Genomic DNA, 18,404 nt, shown 5'->3' with positions numbered 1-18,404 from the left:
TTCCACCATGTGAGGATCCAAGAAGTTGGTAGTCTGCAACCCAGAAGAGAGCGCTCACCAGAACCCAACCTGGCTGGCCCCCTGTGCTAGACTTTCAGACTCCAAAAGTGTGAAAAATTAGCTTCTGTTGTCTCTAAGTCACCAGGCTATGGCACTTTGTTTTAGCCGCCCAGATGGAGGAAGACTAAGGTAAGCACTGAGATGCGATTGTATTGGGTTAGGGTGGGTGGGCCTTGATCCAATTTGGCTGGTGTTCTCATTAGAAGAGAGGACACCACTAGACACACAGGGACACGGGGAAGAAGTCTACGTGATGGTGAAGCAGAGATGAGAGAGACGCCATTGCAAACTGAGGAAATCCAAGGACAGCCAAGGGCCACTCGTAGCTGGAAGAGGTGAGAAAGAATTCTTCCCTGGGAGCTTCAGAGGGAGCACGACCCTGCTGACACCTTGACTTTGGACTTACAGCTTCCAAGATGGTGACAGAGTGAATTTCAGTTGTTTCAAGCCACCGAGTTTGTGGTGGTTTGTTGCAGCAGTCGCAGGAAGCTAACACACTCTAAGTCTTATCACTCTGGCACAGAATGGATGTCTTTCACCAAATGAAAAATGGAATATGGAGAATCTGTCTCATTACACGATTCCTTTGTTAGTTTCATTAATCATAAGACCAGACTCAGTGGGACTTGGGGGATTGGGACTAATGCCCCTAAATGAAATTGAGAGTGAAAAGGGGGCCCAGGGAAAAGAGATTCTGCCTTGTGATTTTGTGGACGGAATTTCATTAGCATAGGTCGCCATGACAAGCCATTCTTCATTTTAGAATGAAGCGTTGCCTACGGGAAAATAATGATATACCTACTTAGTGACAGCCATTTCACAATGCCTCCCTCTCACTCCTCAGGGTGAAAGACAAAAACCAGTCCTATGTTGTCTTTGCTACTAAAATGGAACCAGGGTCACGAAATATTTTAAGATGCCAGAGTAAAAACATACACTCCTCACACCTTCAGACAGTAAGGAACTGTAAAAAAGGTTTTGTTCTAGATGAAGACTTAAAATTTCATTTTCATTGAAAAAAATAAGAGGGCAGAGTGTTATGTTTTAAGATACGAGAATCAGGTGAACAGGAAGAGTATCTCTGCTAAGCAAAGACTGTTATCTTCTCCCCTTTTATTGCACACGTTGAAGACAGCTGCTTTAGATGAACGGGTAACTCAGGTGAGCTAAAGAGAGTGTGAAATATTTCCGCCTTCACTTTCCCAGAGCTGGGTCCCTCACGCATCCTGAGTTAAGTGCTTTGGGCAGCAAGTTACGCCCAGACCCTAGATAAGCACCCATAACTAGGTGGTCCTCAGTTTTAACAAAGCCTTTTCACAGCCCCTTCTTTGTGCTTAGATTTTCTGAAGAATTACTTACCATTATGTGCAAAGCCATTTCAAATATTGTACTTGGTAGGTAAGATTATTCACCACCAGATAATTTCTTGCCGTGGTTGAGGAACAACCCTGAGGTCCTACTTAGCAAAGTCTGATGCTTAAACGGAGTCCACATTTGGTGAAAAGCACAGACTTCCAAGCATCGAGTCGAAAACTCATTTTTCTGGCAACTAAATTTGGACAGCTTTATTTGTGAAACAAGGAAATAAAACCTCACCTAAAAGTTAAAAAAAAAAAATACAAACCCAAAACAACCTTCATTTTTTCTGAACAAAGGGATTTTGCCAACGGCTAAGGGAGGTGTAGTGTATTGCTTACTTATTTTAAAATGATTTAAATGTGGCTTTGCACTCTGTGTTGTACCCTTTTAGTGCCTGTTTTCCAAATTTTACTAACTCAATCCTAGATCCTTTGATTAAAGGTTTCTTTCTTTTTTTTTTTTTTGTCTGTTCTCTACAGGACAAGAAAAAAATTTGTTTGAAGTGAACTTCTTGTTGTTATTTTTCTGATCAAATACCAGAGGAGATCTTAGGTTATTTCCCCCAAATTAAAACACTGAATATCTCATGCTGGAGGACAGAAAGTTATAGGTAAAGTTCCATGTGCTAGTTCCGTGCCTTGCTTAGGTGCATTGCTTTATGCCAGTCATTCAATCTCACGCCTCTAATTCACAGGCGGTTTCCAAGTGTTTTTCAGTTTAAATTTCCTTAATAAATTTTAAAGGAACAACTTTTCTAAAATTGCTCTTTAGTTTTATACTAACATGGCTAGCCTGTGAACTTTCTCTAAAAACCATAAATATTACTTGAACAAATGTCTGAAAGACATACATATTTCTAGGTTATTTCTGAGTAGTTTTATTAAGCCATTGGTTTGATTATAGGTCAAAGGAAGCTATCCAGAATATTATGACATATGAGTTATGAGCATGTAAAGTTATAGCCTGAGTTTCAAAAGACATCTCAAAACTTACAACGTCTGATGAATGGCCTCTTCAAAGCAGCTGCCTTTGGAGAATGTGAGCTTATTCTTGGAGGCTATCAGTGCAAAGATTTTCCGACAATACCTCTTCCGGTATTTAGAAAATTTATAGACTACTGGGTAAATTTTAAGAGATCAAGATGAGTTCATGAAAAAATAATTTTTCTCAATAGAATTCCAAAGCTACAGACCTTAAAATGATCTAGCACAAAATCATATGTTGCAGATAAATAAGGCACTGTTCACTAGATTTATTTTGTCATGATTTTTTAAAAATAATTTTTTATTTAATGTAAGGATCTCACCTTCCTTTGAAGGATATGCGTGTGCCTCCACAGAAGGTAATTAAAACAATGTTCTATGGGTTTAGAAGGCAATTAATTAATTAATCGATCCATTCATCCAGCTCATTTGTGGAGGTTGCAAGGCTGGTTCTATCCAGATTGTAAAAATTGATAAGATACAAATGTTGAGGGGTGCCTGGGTGGCTCAGTGGGTTAAAGTCTCTGCCTTCGGCTCAGGTCATGATCCCAGGGTCCTGGGATCTAGCCTTGCATTGGGTTCTCTGCTCAGTTTGGAGCCTGCTTCCTCCCTCTCTCTCTGTTGCCTCTCTGGCTACTTGTGATCTCTGTCTGTCAAATAAACAAATAAATCTTTTAAAAAAATGTTGACTCTAAGATGCTTACAAATAAGAGATTTCAAAAGATGCATTCTAAAATATTTCAGAGTATTTTGAATGCTGGTAGCATTTTCAGGATAAACGGGTGTGGATTCCTGAAATCATGAATTTGAGAAGACTGTTGGTATCATTGCTTATCTCTTTGTACAATCATCAGACGAGATCGGGCGCGTTCAGGGTGGTATGGCCATAGTCCTCTTTGTAAAATCATATCATTCATGTTATTCTGCAGTAAATCCAGCTATGTTATTATTATGGAGAATACAACAAAGGGACGTCTTCAAGTATTTTTCTGTGCCTTCAGTCTCTACGGGAAATTTTATAATGGGAGTGAACTCATAGGTTAACTTACCCCTTCCTCAAGTTTTCAAACAATGATCTAGGAATTACCTTTTTTGAAGGTGGGCTTCAGATAGACCAACATTCCAAAAATTTAGAAAATCCTGTGCTTTTACTCCTGATTTTTCTTGTGTTACTTAGTACAGTGGCAGAGTGAACTTAAATAGGACTTACCCATTTCTTTTCCTCAAGTACACACCTATCCTTGTTACCTTGCTATTTTAGAATATAACTTACACTTACTGGATGTAAATAGTAAAGTAACTACTCTCAAGTTAATGAATAAAACTGAAATATCTTTAAATGAAGACAGAGTAAGTATAGGTAAGCTAATATTGCTAAATCCAGAAAAGTGTACAAAAAAGAGTTTTTAATATCTGATGATTTTTACTTTACCATTTACCTTCTTTCTACTCACCTTAACTGTGAATTTTTATGAGTTATCATCTTACAATTGACTCTAAATCATTTATTGTCCTTATATCATGAGTTAATATGTTAAATGAGGTCCTAAGAGTTTCCCTTGTCTTTGCATGTGCCACTCAGAGAAACTGTGTGCTTTATTTTGTTTTTAAATCCAAATGTGAGTTAAATTCAATATGCTTGTATGAAGTGGCAGCATCTACATTACGTTCACTCATTCTCTGTCCTATTGTGTATTCTTCATGGGATATTAGGCACAAGTGATAATTTTGTAAAACATTATTTTTTTTACACTAAAAATTCTCACAAATTACTGAATAAACCTATCCCCAGAACTCTACATATAAGTGATAAAAAAAAAATCCATAACAAAAACACACATTTTCCTATTTGGTACCACTTAAAGACTGGAAAAAATATATAATTCACTTATTCATTTCAGTTTATATGAAATATAATAAATGTAGATTATCTTTAAATGACTAAAAATACCAGTGTATTTGGTTCTTCTGGCTTCAAATTGCTAATAATTATTATTTTAAGCTGATCAGGAATTATGATCCCTTTTGAAAAAATAATCATTGTTTGTTTAATAAGAGCATTAGTTACGAATATCAGAGAGTCAATTAAAAAGCTAAGGTTGGGAGCGCCTGGGTGGCTCAGTGGGTTAAGCCTCTGCCTTTGGCTCAGGTCATGGTCTCAGGGTCCTGGGATCAAGCCCCACATCAGGCTCTCTGCTCAGCAGGGAGCCTACTTCTCCCCTCTCTCTGCCTGCTTCCTCTCTGCCTACTTGAGATTTCTCTCTCTGTCAAATAAATAAATTAAAAAAAAAAAAAAAAAGCTAAGGTTGGGACATGAGGAATATGGTTTGTTCTCAACAGAATTTTAAATATATAGATATTAAAATTGTCTGGCACAAAATTGCTGAAAGGACCACTACTTTTATTGTTGTAGTTTTTTACCTTGTTATTTTTTTCTATGAAACAAGTAGTGCTATTTTGGATACATTTGAAATAGTCCTTAGATAGCTGAGAATCTGTCAAGTGACATTAAAATATAAGGAAAATATAGCAAAATCATACTCCACCAGCCCATCCAGTTCTGCTTTCTTCTATATGCTCCTGGGTCTAAAAGAAAGATCACATCAAGCATACCATTAGGAGAACAGTTTTTCCTAAATACGATCTGGGCATTTGAACCAGTTAAGCTGCCTACTCAAACTGTACTATTGTAATCGAGTAACTTCACACTTGAGTTTAAGATGACCATATTCAAAATCTTATACATTAACACTATTGCATACACATAAGTAATCTAAAAGCTGGATCTTATGCAAACCTTTAAGAATTCTGATTTAATTTCCCATAAGGCAGTACCTGGAATTATTCTGTCTGTGGAGCCTAGCAGAACCTAAGCACTTGGTGTTACGTAGTTTAAAAAGCCATTTCACAGTGGAATTTAGGTTAATTTTTTTTCTTTTCTTAGTCTTATTAAGCAGATAGGAATCTTAAAATGTGCACTAGATCTTATTTTGGTGCATATTTTAGCATAATACCATCAATCATTCATTGAACAAAATTTAGTAAGCCTAAGTAAGCCTAATTGACTTTCCTAGACAAATATTTAGAGAAAGAGCATTCTAGGTGAAATGAACAACACAGAGACCAGGCCAGCTTAGTAGCATGGTTCACAGGCCACAGGCATGGTTCAATATGGCCAAGGGGAGGATAACTATTGAAAAGAGTTGAAGATGAGGAAAGATGATGGGGTATCAGAAAGATCCTGGAGAAACTCTGATGTCACCCTAGGGAGTTTGGACCCCTCCTCTGGGTAAATCCTTTGAAGGATTTCAAAATCTCAATTTGTGAAATATAATTGCAAAAATGATACAGAGAAGGGATTGGAAGTGAGTAAGATAGAAAGAGGCAGAGAGATAACTAGAAGGCTGTTGTAATGCTTGGAAAAAAGATGATAAAGGCCTACATCTAGGTATTGAAAATGAGGACAGACCAGAGAAGATGTAGCCAGAGATACTTAAAAGTTCAAATCCTCAGATTAAATTTGAGGGGCAAATGGTGACCAAAACCTCTGGTATAGATAAAAATCACCGAAAGAGTAAGTTGAGGGTTGTGGCAAAGACTTGAAGATTATCAGCAATCATTTCCTCATTTTGCTAGGACTAGAGCCAAGCTCCCAGGCCTCCTTGTTATAGGATGTGGTCATGTGATAAGTTCTAACCAATGGTGTGTCAGCAGAAGTGATTCATTCCACTTCAAGGCCTAGCCTATCAAAATCTCTTATACATGATCCTCTATTCCCTTTCCATCCCCTAACTGGATGCTGGTGGACAGGTTTGAATGACTTTCGACTAGTCTTAGAAGTCACTAGATAAGATAGCAGAACTGCCATCACCCTGAGCACCCCATCTCCCACCCCTCACCGTTCCCCACTCACCTGGACTCACTAGTAGGTGGTTACATGAATGTGCAAAACATTTCTATTATCTTAACCCACTGAATTACTGGAAGGGCTTTACTGTTGTTATAGCAGTTAGCCTATCTTGCAAATACAAGGTAATTTGGAGAATAATAAGATTTCTAGAGAACAGAAAAAGAAGAGCTGGAAACAAAAAGAACAGTCAGCGAAGAAGAAAGAGAACCATGAGAGAAGGTACTGTCATAAAAAGCAAGGGAATAATAAATCTTAAGGCACAGCTTTGTTGTCTAACTCAACACTTTGTTGTTCTTAAATCTGAAAATGTGTTCCATGTACTTACCAAATTATTTTGAAACAGAGGTTGTTTTGAAATCCTAAGGTTAATTAAACCTGGTATTCTAAATTTAATCACTGTTTTGGGCCATAAAACTAAAGTTTATATTCCAAGGAATTCCACATCTCCTTGAATAAGCATCTTACATATTCTGTCAGTTTGGATTAAAGTTGTCCCTGATTTTGATAATTAGAATTTCAGATTCCAAAGCAATTGCGTTTTTAAATGCCTTTTTTTTTTTTTTTTGAAAACTAAAAATTGTATCTAAATGACTGGTCTTATCGTTTTAAAGTAACAAAATTAAAGTAATAATTCCTCACACCTAGATTCAATAAAAACATTGAAGATATATTCCTCCAAAGCTGATTTATCATACGAATGGTTTCTAATTAACTACCACCATCAAGCTTATTCTTTTCTCCCCCCATGCTACTGCATTAAAGCCAAAATCTTTCTGTTTTGTATATCAAAATATAAATAAGATAAAAATAATCTTCTAGCATATTCCATCAAAATTAGTCAAGCGTCTTACAGAGTAGTGATTTAAAAAATATTTTTAGCCCGAGTAATGTTGACTATTATAGTCCTGATATATTTCCAAATAGATTCATATGACTCTTTTCTTGCAAAACATAGTGTCCTAATTTCAAGATAGAATTTAGTGATTTACTTTGATTGCTCTGTGCTTTTTTTTCTTACATTATAAAATAGGTTTATTCTATATTTGGTTTAATGAAACATGTCTTCATAATTAGAAATCTTATGAAATGTATCCATCAAATTTCCTATTTAAAGAAAACATTTTGTAATTTCTTAGTCTCTAATATGAGCACTTAGGAACAGGCTAATTTTAAAGCTTTTAGATTGCTGAAGTACTTGTCTAACTCATTAATTTAACAGATTATGTTTGGATTTGAACAATAGAAACAATTAAAACTCAACAGTAAATCTGTGCCTAATTTTCAAGGATTTTTCCCTCCTAAAATTAGCACAGTATAGAGTACTCCCAAGATAACAGGAGAGCAGGATAATTCCATGTCATAGTCTCAGTTATCTACATGGAGCACTGAGTGTGGTACATAAACAATGAATTTTAGAACACTGAAAAAAATTTTTAAAAAGAATTAAAAAGGGGGGGGGAATATTTGGCTTTCTTTTGATAATATCCATTTCCTCTGAAATTTTTGCTTCTCAATTTTTACACTGAATAGAACATAGCACCATTTGCCTTTCTTTCTTTCTTTCTTTCTTTCTTTCTTTCTTTCTTTCTTTCTTTCTTTCTTTTTTCTTTCTTTCTTCCTTTCTTATAGAACACATCTATTTCTCTAAAAGGCCCATCTTATCTTTTCATCCTCCTTATTTTGGGTTTTTTGACTGCCAATTGTATCTTCTCAAAAGGACAGATTCCTATCCTAACTCAGAACCACATGCCTTATTTCTCCAGTGTTACATTGTTTCAGTTAGTGGTTTTCTCCATGCAGTATCAGTGCTAATGCTATCTAAGAAAACAAGGGTTATCTTACTTATTTAATTAAAACAATGGACTCTGAATAAAGAGGGTTTTGTTTGTTTGTTTGTTTTTTTCCAAAGGATCAAGGGTTGAATGAGGCAATTCTGGACTTATAATACAAAATATTAACTACAGATAAGTACACACTCATAACTTTCATCTTTGGAAATATACCTCTGTGGCTTTACTATAACCTACCTTTGGACAATCCCATGACTGCCAGTCATCCCTGAAGTCGCATATAGACAGAACCGAAACATTCTGGATTCTTTTTAGCCACTGCAAGCATATCCGTTCATCAGTAACCCATGTGAGCCAACTGAAATAATAGTCACTGCAAAAAAGCAAAACAGAGAGTCACAACCATAAACTAGTATCATGTCAAATAATTTAAGTCCTGTTTTCTAAAGGATGTATTTTATTATAATGAAATATTTATTCCATAGATAAGGAAGGTAAAACTTTCCTTTCTCTACAGAGAAGGCTTAAATGTGCTTGCTGAATTGTTTTTTATAGTTTATTATTATTATTATTTTTAAGAGAGAGAGTGCAAGTGAGCCCAGGGCAGGTGTAGAGGCGGGGGGGAGGGGGGCGAGAATCGATGTGGGGCTCCTTATAGTTCATGACCTGAACCAACATTGAGAGTCAGATGCTTAACCTACTGAACCACTCAGGCACCCCATACTTGCTGACCTTTAAAGAATATCTATAAGATAGCTCATTCATCTAAATGGAATAATTTTATGCTTGAGTTTTTCCCTCATTTTTGGATTTTTACACCTTAAGAAAAATTTTAAGGGGTGCCTGGGTGGCTTAGTGGGTTAAGACTCTGCCTTTGGTTCAGGTCATGATCCCAGGGTGCTGGAATCGAGCCCCACATCGGGCTCTCTGTTCCGCAGGGAGCCTGCTTCCTCCTCTCTCTCTCTCTGCCTGCCTCTCTGCCTATTTGTGATCTCTGTCTGCCAAGTAAATAAATAAAATCTTTAAAAAAAATTTTTAAGACATGAGGCCAAAGCCATTGGTCAACCTGGAGGGAAAAAGCATTAAACTGGTGATTTTTCACAGGTAAACTGAATTTTTCACTTTTTAACTCACTGAGAGAGAGCCAAGTATGATACGTGCCCGTATTTCTCTCCAGGCAGGTTTGTTTTGGAAGCTGAGTTTTAACTGTGACCGTGATCAGAAGTTGCAGTTCAGGTTTACTGTAATAATCAGAGATGATGTATACTCAGTAACTCAAATGATGTTTGGCATGTATTGGTGTCAGTGAATGGCAGCAATTGTTACTTGGCTTTGAGGATGAAGCCACAGATAGAGACCATCAATGTAAATAAACCACAGAATTTTGGACATTGATGTAAAAGAAATCCCAGAACTGGAAGGGTCTCTGGCTCAGATTCGGGTTTTACCTCCTACCAGTTATCCTATTTAAGGCTACTTACTTAACATATCTGTGCCTCTGTTTCTATATAAAATGGGAATAATAATATTACCAAATTTAAAGCTTGCTACAAAACTTGAGAGTGCTTAAGTTCTTGAGAATTCTGCCTGCTCCATGGGGAGTGCTGAGAAAAGTTTAGCTCTTACTATTAAATTGTTAGTATTTTACAGATGCCCCAACAAAGCCTCTTGCCTCCTTCTACAGTACGCCTTGTATCATTCCATTTGCCTCCTAAGGAGAATGACGCTTCAAAAGAAAAAAAAAAAAAAAAGATACATTTAATCAAGTTTTCATCAACTAGATTGGGGTGGGGGGAGTAATGGGTCATCCCACCAAAAATAAATAAATAAAGCCATTTTAAATTATCTGCAAGTGGATTCACCCCGGTAGGGCCCAGAAAAGGCCTCTGCTGAGGTTCTTTTCCCTGTTAGGGATCAATCGCTCGGTCCTGGCTGGACTCCCTCTTCATGGGGAAGCAGGAAAGAAGCCAAGCCGTGGCCTGCTAGGGTTTGGGAAGTGGTAAGGAGGCCCACCAGGCAGGGCGTAGGGAACCTCTTCTGTTTATCCAGAATGACCACAGAAGATTCATGGAGGGCTGGGTCGTGGCTATAGCCAGGGATAATCAGCCGATACCTACATAAGGCACCATGCAGGGCAAGTGAGACCGCTTCAAGTCCCCTGTCTACCTATAGTTAACCCCAAACAGATAACTGGACAACCAGCTAATTACGGACAGACTGCATCCTAGTAAAAGAAAAAAAAAAAGCTAATATTGGAGAGGGTTGACCTATCTTCTTTTGTTTGTCACACATATGTGGTCAAGCACAATCTGTAAACCCTGGGCAGAAGAGAGTAGACCAGAGTTCAGAGAAGCCATGCTGAGAACACACAGGAATTTTACTATTTGTCTACTGATTCCAAGTTTACATTCACACATCTGAGGGAAGTGTCACTCAGATTGATCACCATGATCATCTTTATATGTGTGAAAGAGGCTAATATTGTAAAATTGATTTAAGAGATGTATTTTTGATTTTTAATTAGGTTATGTTCTTAGGTTTGCATGCCAATTTTATTTATTTATTTTTGCTTAGAGTATACACATCATAAATTCACTAGAAAGGAAGTATAAATCCCAATTATGAAATTTCAGTGTTAAAATTCAGTGTAAGGTGGGAAGCAGCTGAGCTTACCATACCTTGACGCTATCATTGCTGGAACTGGCACTTCTCTGGGACCTATGTGCTCAGGATAAGTAGCATCGATAATAAATAACCGAACAACAGGATTTTTAGCTCCAGCCTGCCAAAAAATTGGAAATATACAAACTCATAAAATCCCAATGAGCACCAACATATTAAAGACACTTTAGGAATTTAAGCATATTTTTATAAGCTAATGATATTATGTATATTACTCTTGAAAATATTCTAATTATAACACGACCAGGAATCTCACTTCAATTTTACTTGCAGGGCCATTACAAATATTGAGTCAACCAGAGTGAAAAACACACATTTTAAGTGATTAATGAGGAAGCTTCGATTCATAGGGGAAAAAAATATTTTGGGTATGAAAATACAGTTCTATAATTGATATTCTCTTTTCTGAATTTCAAAACAGATATTTCCAATTATTATATTAGGATAAGTATAATAACCATTTCTCCATGTGCTAGAGGGAGCATAGAGGAAAGAAGTGTGTAAAGAATAAAAAATGAAAGATACTTTTTGCCTTGCACCCTATAATTTGGTCTAGGACAATCACCACTCAATCTGGTTACATTACTACTGCTATCATCTCCCCCAAATTAGGGAAATGTCACCTCCAAATAAAGTGCCCATGGAATTTGCACTTTTCTTGTTTTGTACTTTCTGTGCTATTATACACCCTAAATTTACATGACAGTGTAGTTCACACCCAGACAGCTTCTTAGAGTTCCTGTTATTTTAACACAGAAAAAGAGAGTATAATTGTTAAACAATTTAAGTCCACAAAGTTTAGGTTCACAGCCTTAAATGACTCCATGCTGGTTGGATTTATCTAAAGAACTGTCCAGGCCCTCCTCTGACCTGTCCAGGCCCTTCTGTGAACTGTTTCCTGATGAGGTTTTGCTGGGACTTTTGACTTCTTTCAAGTTGTCTCACTTCTCAGTCTAACGTCAGATGTTTCAACGACTTCAGTTTTCAAGGAAACATAAAAATTTGGGTCCCAACTTCTCTGCCAGTGTCAGTCAGGCCTCAGTTCCGGGTTCCTCCATGTCTTCCTGTTCCCTTCCACTGTTCTAAAGATCCAAGCTCTTTCAGATCTCGGGCCCCAAGTACCACACCTCTTGCTTCCCAATGTCTCCAGCATTCTCACTTTATAACCAGCTATTGAGAGGTCTTTTACCTAAACATGCATCTCCTATCCACTGCCTTTTCTCAAATGACTTTTAACATAAATTTTAGACCATCTGCTATTTCTGTTTCTTTTACTGCAACCACTTTGACTGGCATTGAAAACCACTTGTGCATATGCACACCCATCCATCTTTATCACATATAGGACCCACTGGATCCATCCAGAACAAAGCACTATTTTCTAAAGAACAAAGAACAAAGCACTATTTTCTAAAATCACTTCCACTCCCTGTGAGAGAGGAGGATTTATGATTTGATCCCTTTCAGATTTATTGTCAAAATCAGATCGGTGTATGGTGCTTCTCCCCTGTGACCTTGCTGTTTTCTCACTACAGGCATGGGAGACCTCTCTTCAGACATGGGACTGAGTGAAAAGTGTGTACACTGAGAGTTCTAGAATTATTATACAAGAAATCTCGGGTTCACTCCATGTCTAATTTCCTCAAGAAGAACGTAGGTTTACAAACTTAACCTACCTTGTATGTCCAGAAATGATCATAACTCATGCCCACTTCTACCTGACAGGAACATCAAGTTCACCACTTGTATTTTCCATTCTAGTTTGCATTTCCATGAGAATTCAAGAGGGAATTGCAAAACAGAACTTTACCCTGAATTTGGAGCATGAAATATGAAAAATTAAAATTAAGTTAAGCTTGTTTTTCCTCCATAATCTAGACCATATGTTTTTCAAAGATTCTGCGATGGATTTTGCAAAGACTCCTTCATCCAGCACAACCAGATGTCCAAAGCAACAGATGTCCACATAAATAATAGAGCACAGTACAATGTTTGCCTTACAATGCACAAGGATAAGAAGCTCTCCAAACTTGTTGATCCCACCTCTATTCATGGTATTGGTTGCTCATTTTGACGCAGGAGAAATGGAAGCATCTGCTAAAAGTACTCAACATACCTTTGGGTATGGAATATTTATTGTTCTAGGATATTGTTCATCACCATAATAGGAAAAGGCAATAACTGGTATCTCTGTATCATTAAATTCTGCATATGCCAAAAATTTTCCATTAGGAGACCACCAGAGAGCATATTTTGTAGCAAGCATTTCCTCTGAAAGATAAATACAAGCATGTTAATTACAGCTATACCTTACTCTTAAGATCACTGTAAATGCTCCAAAGTACATTGTATTAGCCATTTATTGACTGAAATAAATTATTTAATGTGTATGTGATATATGCTAAAATTTGGTTATTAGAAAGGACAATCTGAGTTTAAAGAAATAGTTTAACTTTGCATTTCGTATCAAATATCAACCAGTCTTCTTAGGAATTGATATTAAATCAGAAATATAATTACTTAAGTAAAGTAATTAAACATTTCAACAATAAATAATTTTTCCTTTGAGGGCAGCTTCTAGTTTTTGTAGTCACCTAAAGTAGCACAAAAAAGGGGAACAGTAATTATACTACAAAGTGACATAAATGTTGGAAGTTGACTTTTTCTCCTAGGAATATTTTAAAAAACAACAACAGTTTGGTTATATATTTTTTAATAAAGGCAAGGACTATGAGACCTTTTAACATCTAAGTAAGTCTTGGATCTTACATGACCTGGAAAGAGGACAAAATTCACGAAAGCATCAAAAACTAGGAATACTTCCCTGCAAAATTACGTAGACTGCTGTTTCATTTTGGAAGAAGGCTTATTTCTCAAGAAAAAAGAGACCTGAGGAAATGTGTTAACATAGCATCTAAAGACCATATACTTCTTGAAATATAAATTATTACTACCACTTTATAACATTTATGAAAATTAACTCTTCCAGGCCGATTATTAGATTTTGCTTTTTCAGAACAGGCACACCCTGTTCCTAACTTGATAATCATTTCAGAAATGATTCCATTCATCTCAGTAACATACTACTCATCTCCATTTTATTAAATATATGCAATTATTTTCAATTAAAAGCCTAAAATAACAACACTAAAAAAGAATACGGCTTACCTTCATACACCCAGTCTGGGATTCCATTGAATATTTTATTTTCTTTTCCATTATATGTTACTTGAAAAGGTGGGTCTTCTGGTCTTTGTTTCAAATAGATATTGTTTTGATAGACATATGCCTAGAAGTGGTAGTAAGTTAGTTAATAAGGAGAATTCCATAGGAAATACCATGAAGTCTGTAACTTTATATTAACTATTTACTTAATACCTGCAAAATGAGTGGTAATCCAGACGCAAAAAAGACTCACAACTAAAGTATTGCCTTAATAGGTCAGAAAACCAACCGACTCACGTTAATGTCAATTATGATCTTTAAAGTCTATATGAAATAAAGCATTAAGTCTATTATTGTATTCGTTGTTTTATTACCCAAATAAGTAATTGTGTATATTAACAGAAAGTCAAATAAATCTTTGAATATTAATAGCTAGCCAGATCTAATCTTTATTTAGAGTCCTTAAATAAGAGCTTGGACAAAATTTCATGTTGTCTGAAGCTAGTCTGGGAAACTTGTGAAAACCATATTTTTCCTCAGCTTTCTGGCACAACGCATTCTGGCTGAGTATGAGGATAAAGTTTTTGACTGCGATATTTAAAGAAGTCTATCCATGAGCTTGAGATTTTGCGGAATTCTCAGATGAGTTTCAATTTATCAAAACTCTTCCCATTTTTAACCACTAAAATAGTCATGAAATTTTTTTTTTCCTTTCAGGCAGGGAAATTTAACAAAGGCCAAAATCAAATGGCTCCTCTTTTATTTAAATGATTAAACACTTCTATAATTTAAACACTTACTAATTTACTCCCAACAGGCGACCAGCATAAATACTGAATTGGACGAGGAAGCTCATTTCTTCTTATAAAAGCTCTAGAAGGGGTAAAAAAACATAAGAAAGAAAGAAAAAATAATAATAAATCTTGCTGTTCAATGAAAAAAAAAACTTTGTAAACAGAAAAAAAATAAATAATAACAATGAAGGATCATCCTCTGCTTCTTCAAACCTAACAGAAAGACTGTGGTAACAGTCTTGTTGGTACTAGACACATTGAGTACTAGTTGGGGTTCTTTACTAGTAACTTAGGTCACCTCACTTCTCTGGGTCTCAGTTTTCTGATCTTTATAGTGAAGTGAATTAAAGATTTATTAAAGATTTATAGGCTGTGAAAGTGGGACTTTCTCTAGACATTATCTGATAGAACCCCTTTGTTTTATAAAAAAGGAACGTGAGGTTAGAGAGATATGACTTTTTGAAATCACGTGTCTGGTTCTCGGCAGACCTCTACCTAAACACAAGTCTCTTAACCCTCAGGACGGTAAAATTTGTACACATCAGGCTGAGATGGTCGATGAAGTGCCTTCCAGCTCTCAAATGCTATAATTGTGCTGAAGTTTAATATGTACTCTTCCACATTCTCATTTACAACCCCCATCTCTGTGAATGCATATGCATTTCAAATTTTTGAAAATAAGATGCCATTTGACAATCTCCCCAGGGATCTGACTTGAAATCAGAAAAGGAAAGGAACATCTGATCTCAAGCTAAACTGAAAAACAGATCATACACTGGGCAGTATGCCTTAAGCTTGCAAAGTTCTCCACCCATGGGGAAATTTCAAATATCTTATTGGCCCCAAATCTCACTTTGATGTCTAGAATCACCCTGCAAATACTCAATTGACTAACTTGCACTGAGGAGACTTTGTGGTTCTTCAACAAGAACGTGTTCAGATTTTTACAAGTGCTAAAGACTCATAGGATGCCATGCTTCAGTTTTGACTATTATCTTGTTGAAGATTGCATCAATGTTTTTGTTAAGAATGCTTTCATAGAGACACAAAACCATATATAAATAGAGGAACCTGAAGAAAGACTCTTCAGCCTCCCCCTCCAAAAACTAACTTCAACCGGATTTAACATATGCCTGACATTTCTACTTTTTTTGTTCTTTTAAAGTTTGGACACCTGTGACTTTGAAGTAACTTCTTTGGTCATGAAGCCTGAGGCCTAAGAAACTGTGAGGGAAAATGGGTAGGTCATTTCCGATGGCAAAAAAGAGTAATGTCCATGGAAGAAGAGACCTTTGGTGCTGCAGCGAGAATCCTGACTGCCAGAGGGCAGTTGACAAGCAGCAGAAGAAAGGGCCAGAATCTATTAAAAGACATAGGGCATAGGCAAAGGAATGATCCAGAAAAGAAGACAGTCTTCACCTGGTTACAGTTCTGTGTCAAGCCAGGGTTCATGCTACCTTTGACATTGTAATAGTGTCTTAGGTTTCTATATGCTGTGGCATCGTCTATGTAAGAATGCAGCCAGAGCCAAGCTGAAAAATCTGAGCACACAGTATCTTCATGACTGTCATGTCACCGCAGCTGCCATTTTCTGTTTTCTAAATAACTAACGCTATGAGAGAAAGTGGAGGAGGCTGCTTACAAAGGCTGTCATCTTCTTAGTACTCCTTCCTATGCTTGAAACCAGAAGCATCTTTACTTGCTCTGTGGTAGATTTTTATAGACTCTTCAGAGGCACATACAAAACTTGGAATTAGTGCTTTGTGGTCTTGCCTTGAATCTCAGCATATTTGTCATCTGTCACTTCCTAAATTATGCTATATTTACCTGACTAAAAAAAAAAAAAAAAAAAGTCTGGAAAATTAGATAGTTGTGCAGAAAAGAGAGAAAGAAGGAAAAGAAAGAAAGAAAGAGAAAAGAAAGAAGGAAAGCTAAATATTTAAAATGATTCTGGGCCATAAAGCTTATACAAGCCATAATTAAAATATTAGTATTGTCATCTTCTTTTGGAACTGTTTAATTTGTTGAACCTCAGCATAGATAGGACATGGAGAATTTCAAAATAACTAAAAGAAATAAAAGGAAAGGTTTAAAGCCTCAAGAAATTGTGCTGATCTAAGACTGAGGTTTTTACTTCACTAGTTTCAAGTTTTCTTGAAATTAGGCTCAGTGCCTTAAGTTCATGTGTGTCTCTCCCACATATGCTTTTCACTTAGTAGGTTCAACAAATACTTTTTGAATTTGGTGATGATGTGGATACAGACAAGAGAAAGACTCAGAGTCCATTAAATGACTTCAGATTCTACTTTATGCAGCAGTTCCTATTTTTTCATTTGACCGTTTAAGGTCAGAGTTATTCCTTTCTGAACATTTAAAACAAGTAGAATTTTTTTTTCTATTTTTCTACGCTTGCTGGACAAAAGAGGAAATAGACCATAAAACTTTTCAATACTTCTTCAAGCCATATAATTATTTTTCCCTTTTATATAACGGCAATAGGATATCACATTAAGATGAATAACTAAACCTATTCATTGTCCATACTTAGATTTTTCTAAAGTGTAAATCTGATCATGTCATTTCCCATTTAAAACTCTTCAGTGATTCCCTATTGTCATTAGAACAACATCTAAACTCTTCTTAATGGTTTCCTCATTATTATTTGGCCCCTGCTTCCTGGACCCAGCTCCTTCCTAACCTTAAAACCACCTCTCACTAGTCAGCATGCCCTTCTTCAATTTCAACTGAACTGACCTACTTTGAGTTTCTGGAACGCTCTCATTCTCTCCCTTCCCTTTGGGTCTTTACACGTTATTCCTTCTGCCAGGAATTCTTTCCCTAGGTCTTTTGCCTACCTACTCAGTCCTTTATTGTTTTTTTCTTTTAAGTTGCAAATATTTCAAATAAGCATTACAAATAAAGAAAGAAAATAATATAAGTAGATGACAACTTATCTACAACCTAAATTTAAGAAATATTTACATTTTGCAATTTTAAAAACAATTAATTGTACAACAATTAAGGGATTATGTGTTTAGGCACAACTATTGCATATCCTTTCGTTCTGCTTCCTTCCAATGAAGTAGCTACTCTCCAGAAAGTAATGTATCATTCCCATGCCTGTTTGTACTTTGAGCACATACATTTACTTTCATTAATGGGAGTTCTGAAGTAGGGAAAATAAAACTGCGTTGTGTGTACAAATATAAAATATTAGTCAAATAAAAATAGGTAAATATTCCATAACGATATTTCTTAAGTTGTATGGGTACACACATACTGTAAAGAAGTAAGAAACTGAGATCAGTAACAAGATAATGTTGTCTTAATTTCAAATCAGAACTTAGGTTGAAAACTATAATAGATGTAAGTAGTATGAATAAATAGACATGAAATCATGAAATTTTACCCATGATTGAGGTCATAGATGTGATATGTTGCTGTATAAGAGTATCGCCAAAGCTGTCAGAGAGAAGAGATATGAAAACAAATGACAATTCTTAAAAAGCTTATCTTAGTAATGTATCATCACAAATCACTCAACTCAAGAATCGAAATTATAAGATGACAATTTTCACAAGGCACCAGGAAGGATATGTTTCAATTCCAAAAGAGTCTTCATTTAAAGAGTTTTACTGTGGACTTTTGTGCTGTTTGTCTA

The 18,404-nt window shown here is 36.1% G+C and overlaps 1 protein-coding gene across 2 annotated transcripts in view; it reads right to left on the bottom strand.

Moving 5' to 3' along the window:
- Nucleotides 1-18,404, bottom strand: part of FAP (fibroblast activation protein alpha) — a 72,498-nt gene that overhangs the window by 33,362 nt on the left and 20,732 nt on the right. For both annotated transcript variants that reach the window (XM_059167169.1, XM_059167170.1), the window contains exons 6-12: nt 18,153-18,205; nt 14,750-14,822; nt 13,953-14,073; nt 12,901-13,055; nt 10,781-10,884; nt 8,340-8,475; nt 4,944-4,988 (exon numbers count right to left, since the gene is read on the bottom strand). In XM_059167169.1, coding sequence (XP_059023152.1) covers nt 4,944-4,988; nt 8,340-8,475; nt 10,781-10,884; nt 12,901-13,055; nt 13,953-14,073; nt 14,750-14,822; nt 18,153-18,205 — 687 coding nt within the window. The remainder of the gene's footprint in view (nt 1-4,943; nt 4,989-8,339; nt 8,476-10,780; nt 10,885-12,900; nt 13,056-13,952; nt 14,074-14,749; nt 14,823-18,152; nt 18,206-18,404) is intronic.

This window comes from Mustela lutreola, chromosome 3 (genome assembly GCF_030435805.1).
Source record: "Mustela lutreola isolate mMusLut2 chromosome 3, mMusLut2.pri, whole genome shotgun sequence".
NCBI lineage: Eukaryota > Metazoa > Chordata > Mammalia > Carnivora > Mustelidae > Mustela > Mustela lutreola.
The sequence above is the reverse complement of the archived record's forward strand: the minus strand, read 5'-3'. Positions and strand labels throughout refer to the sequence as shown.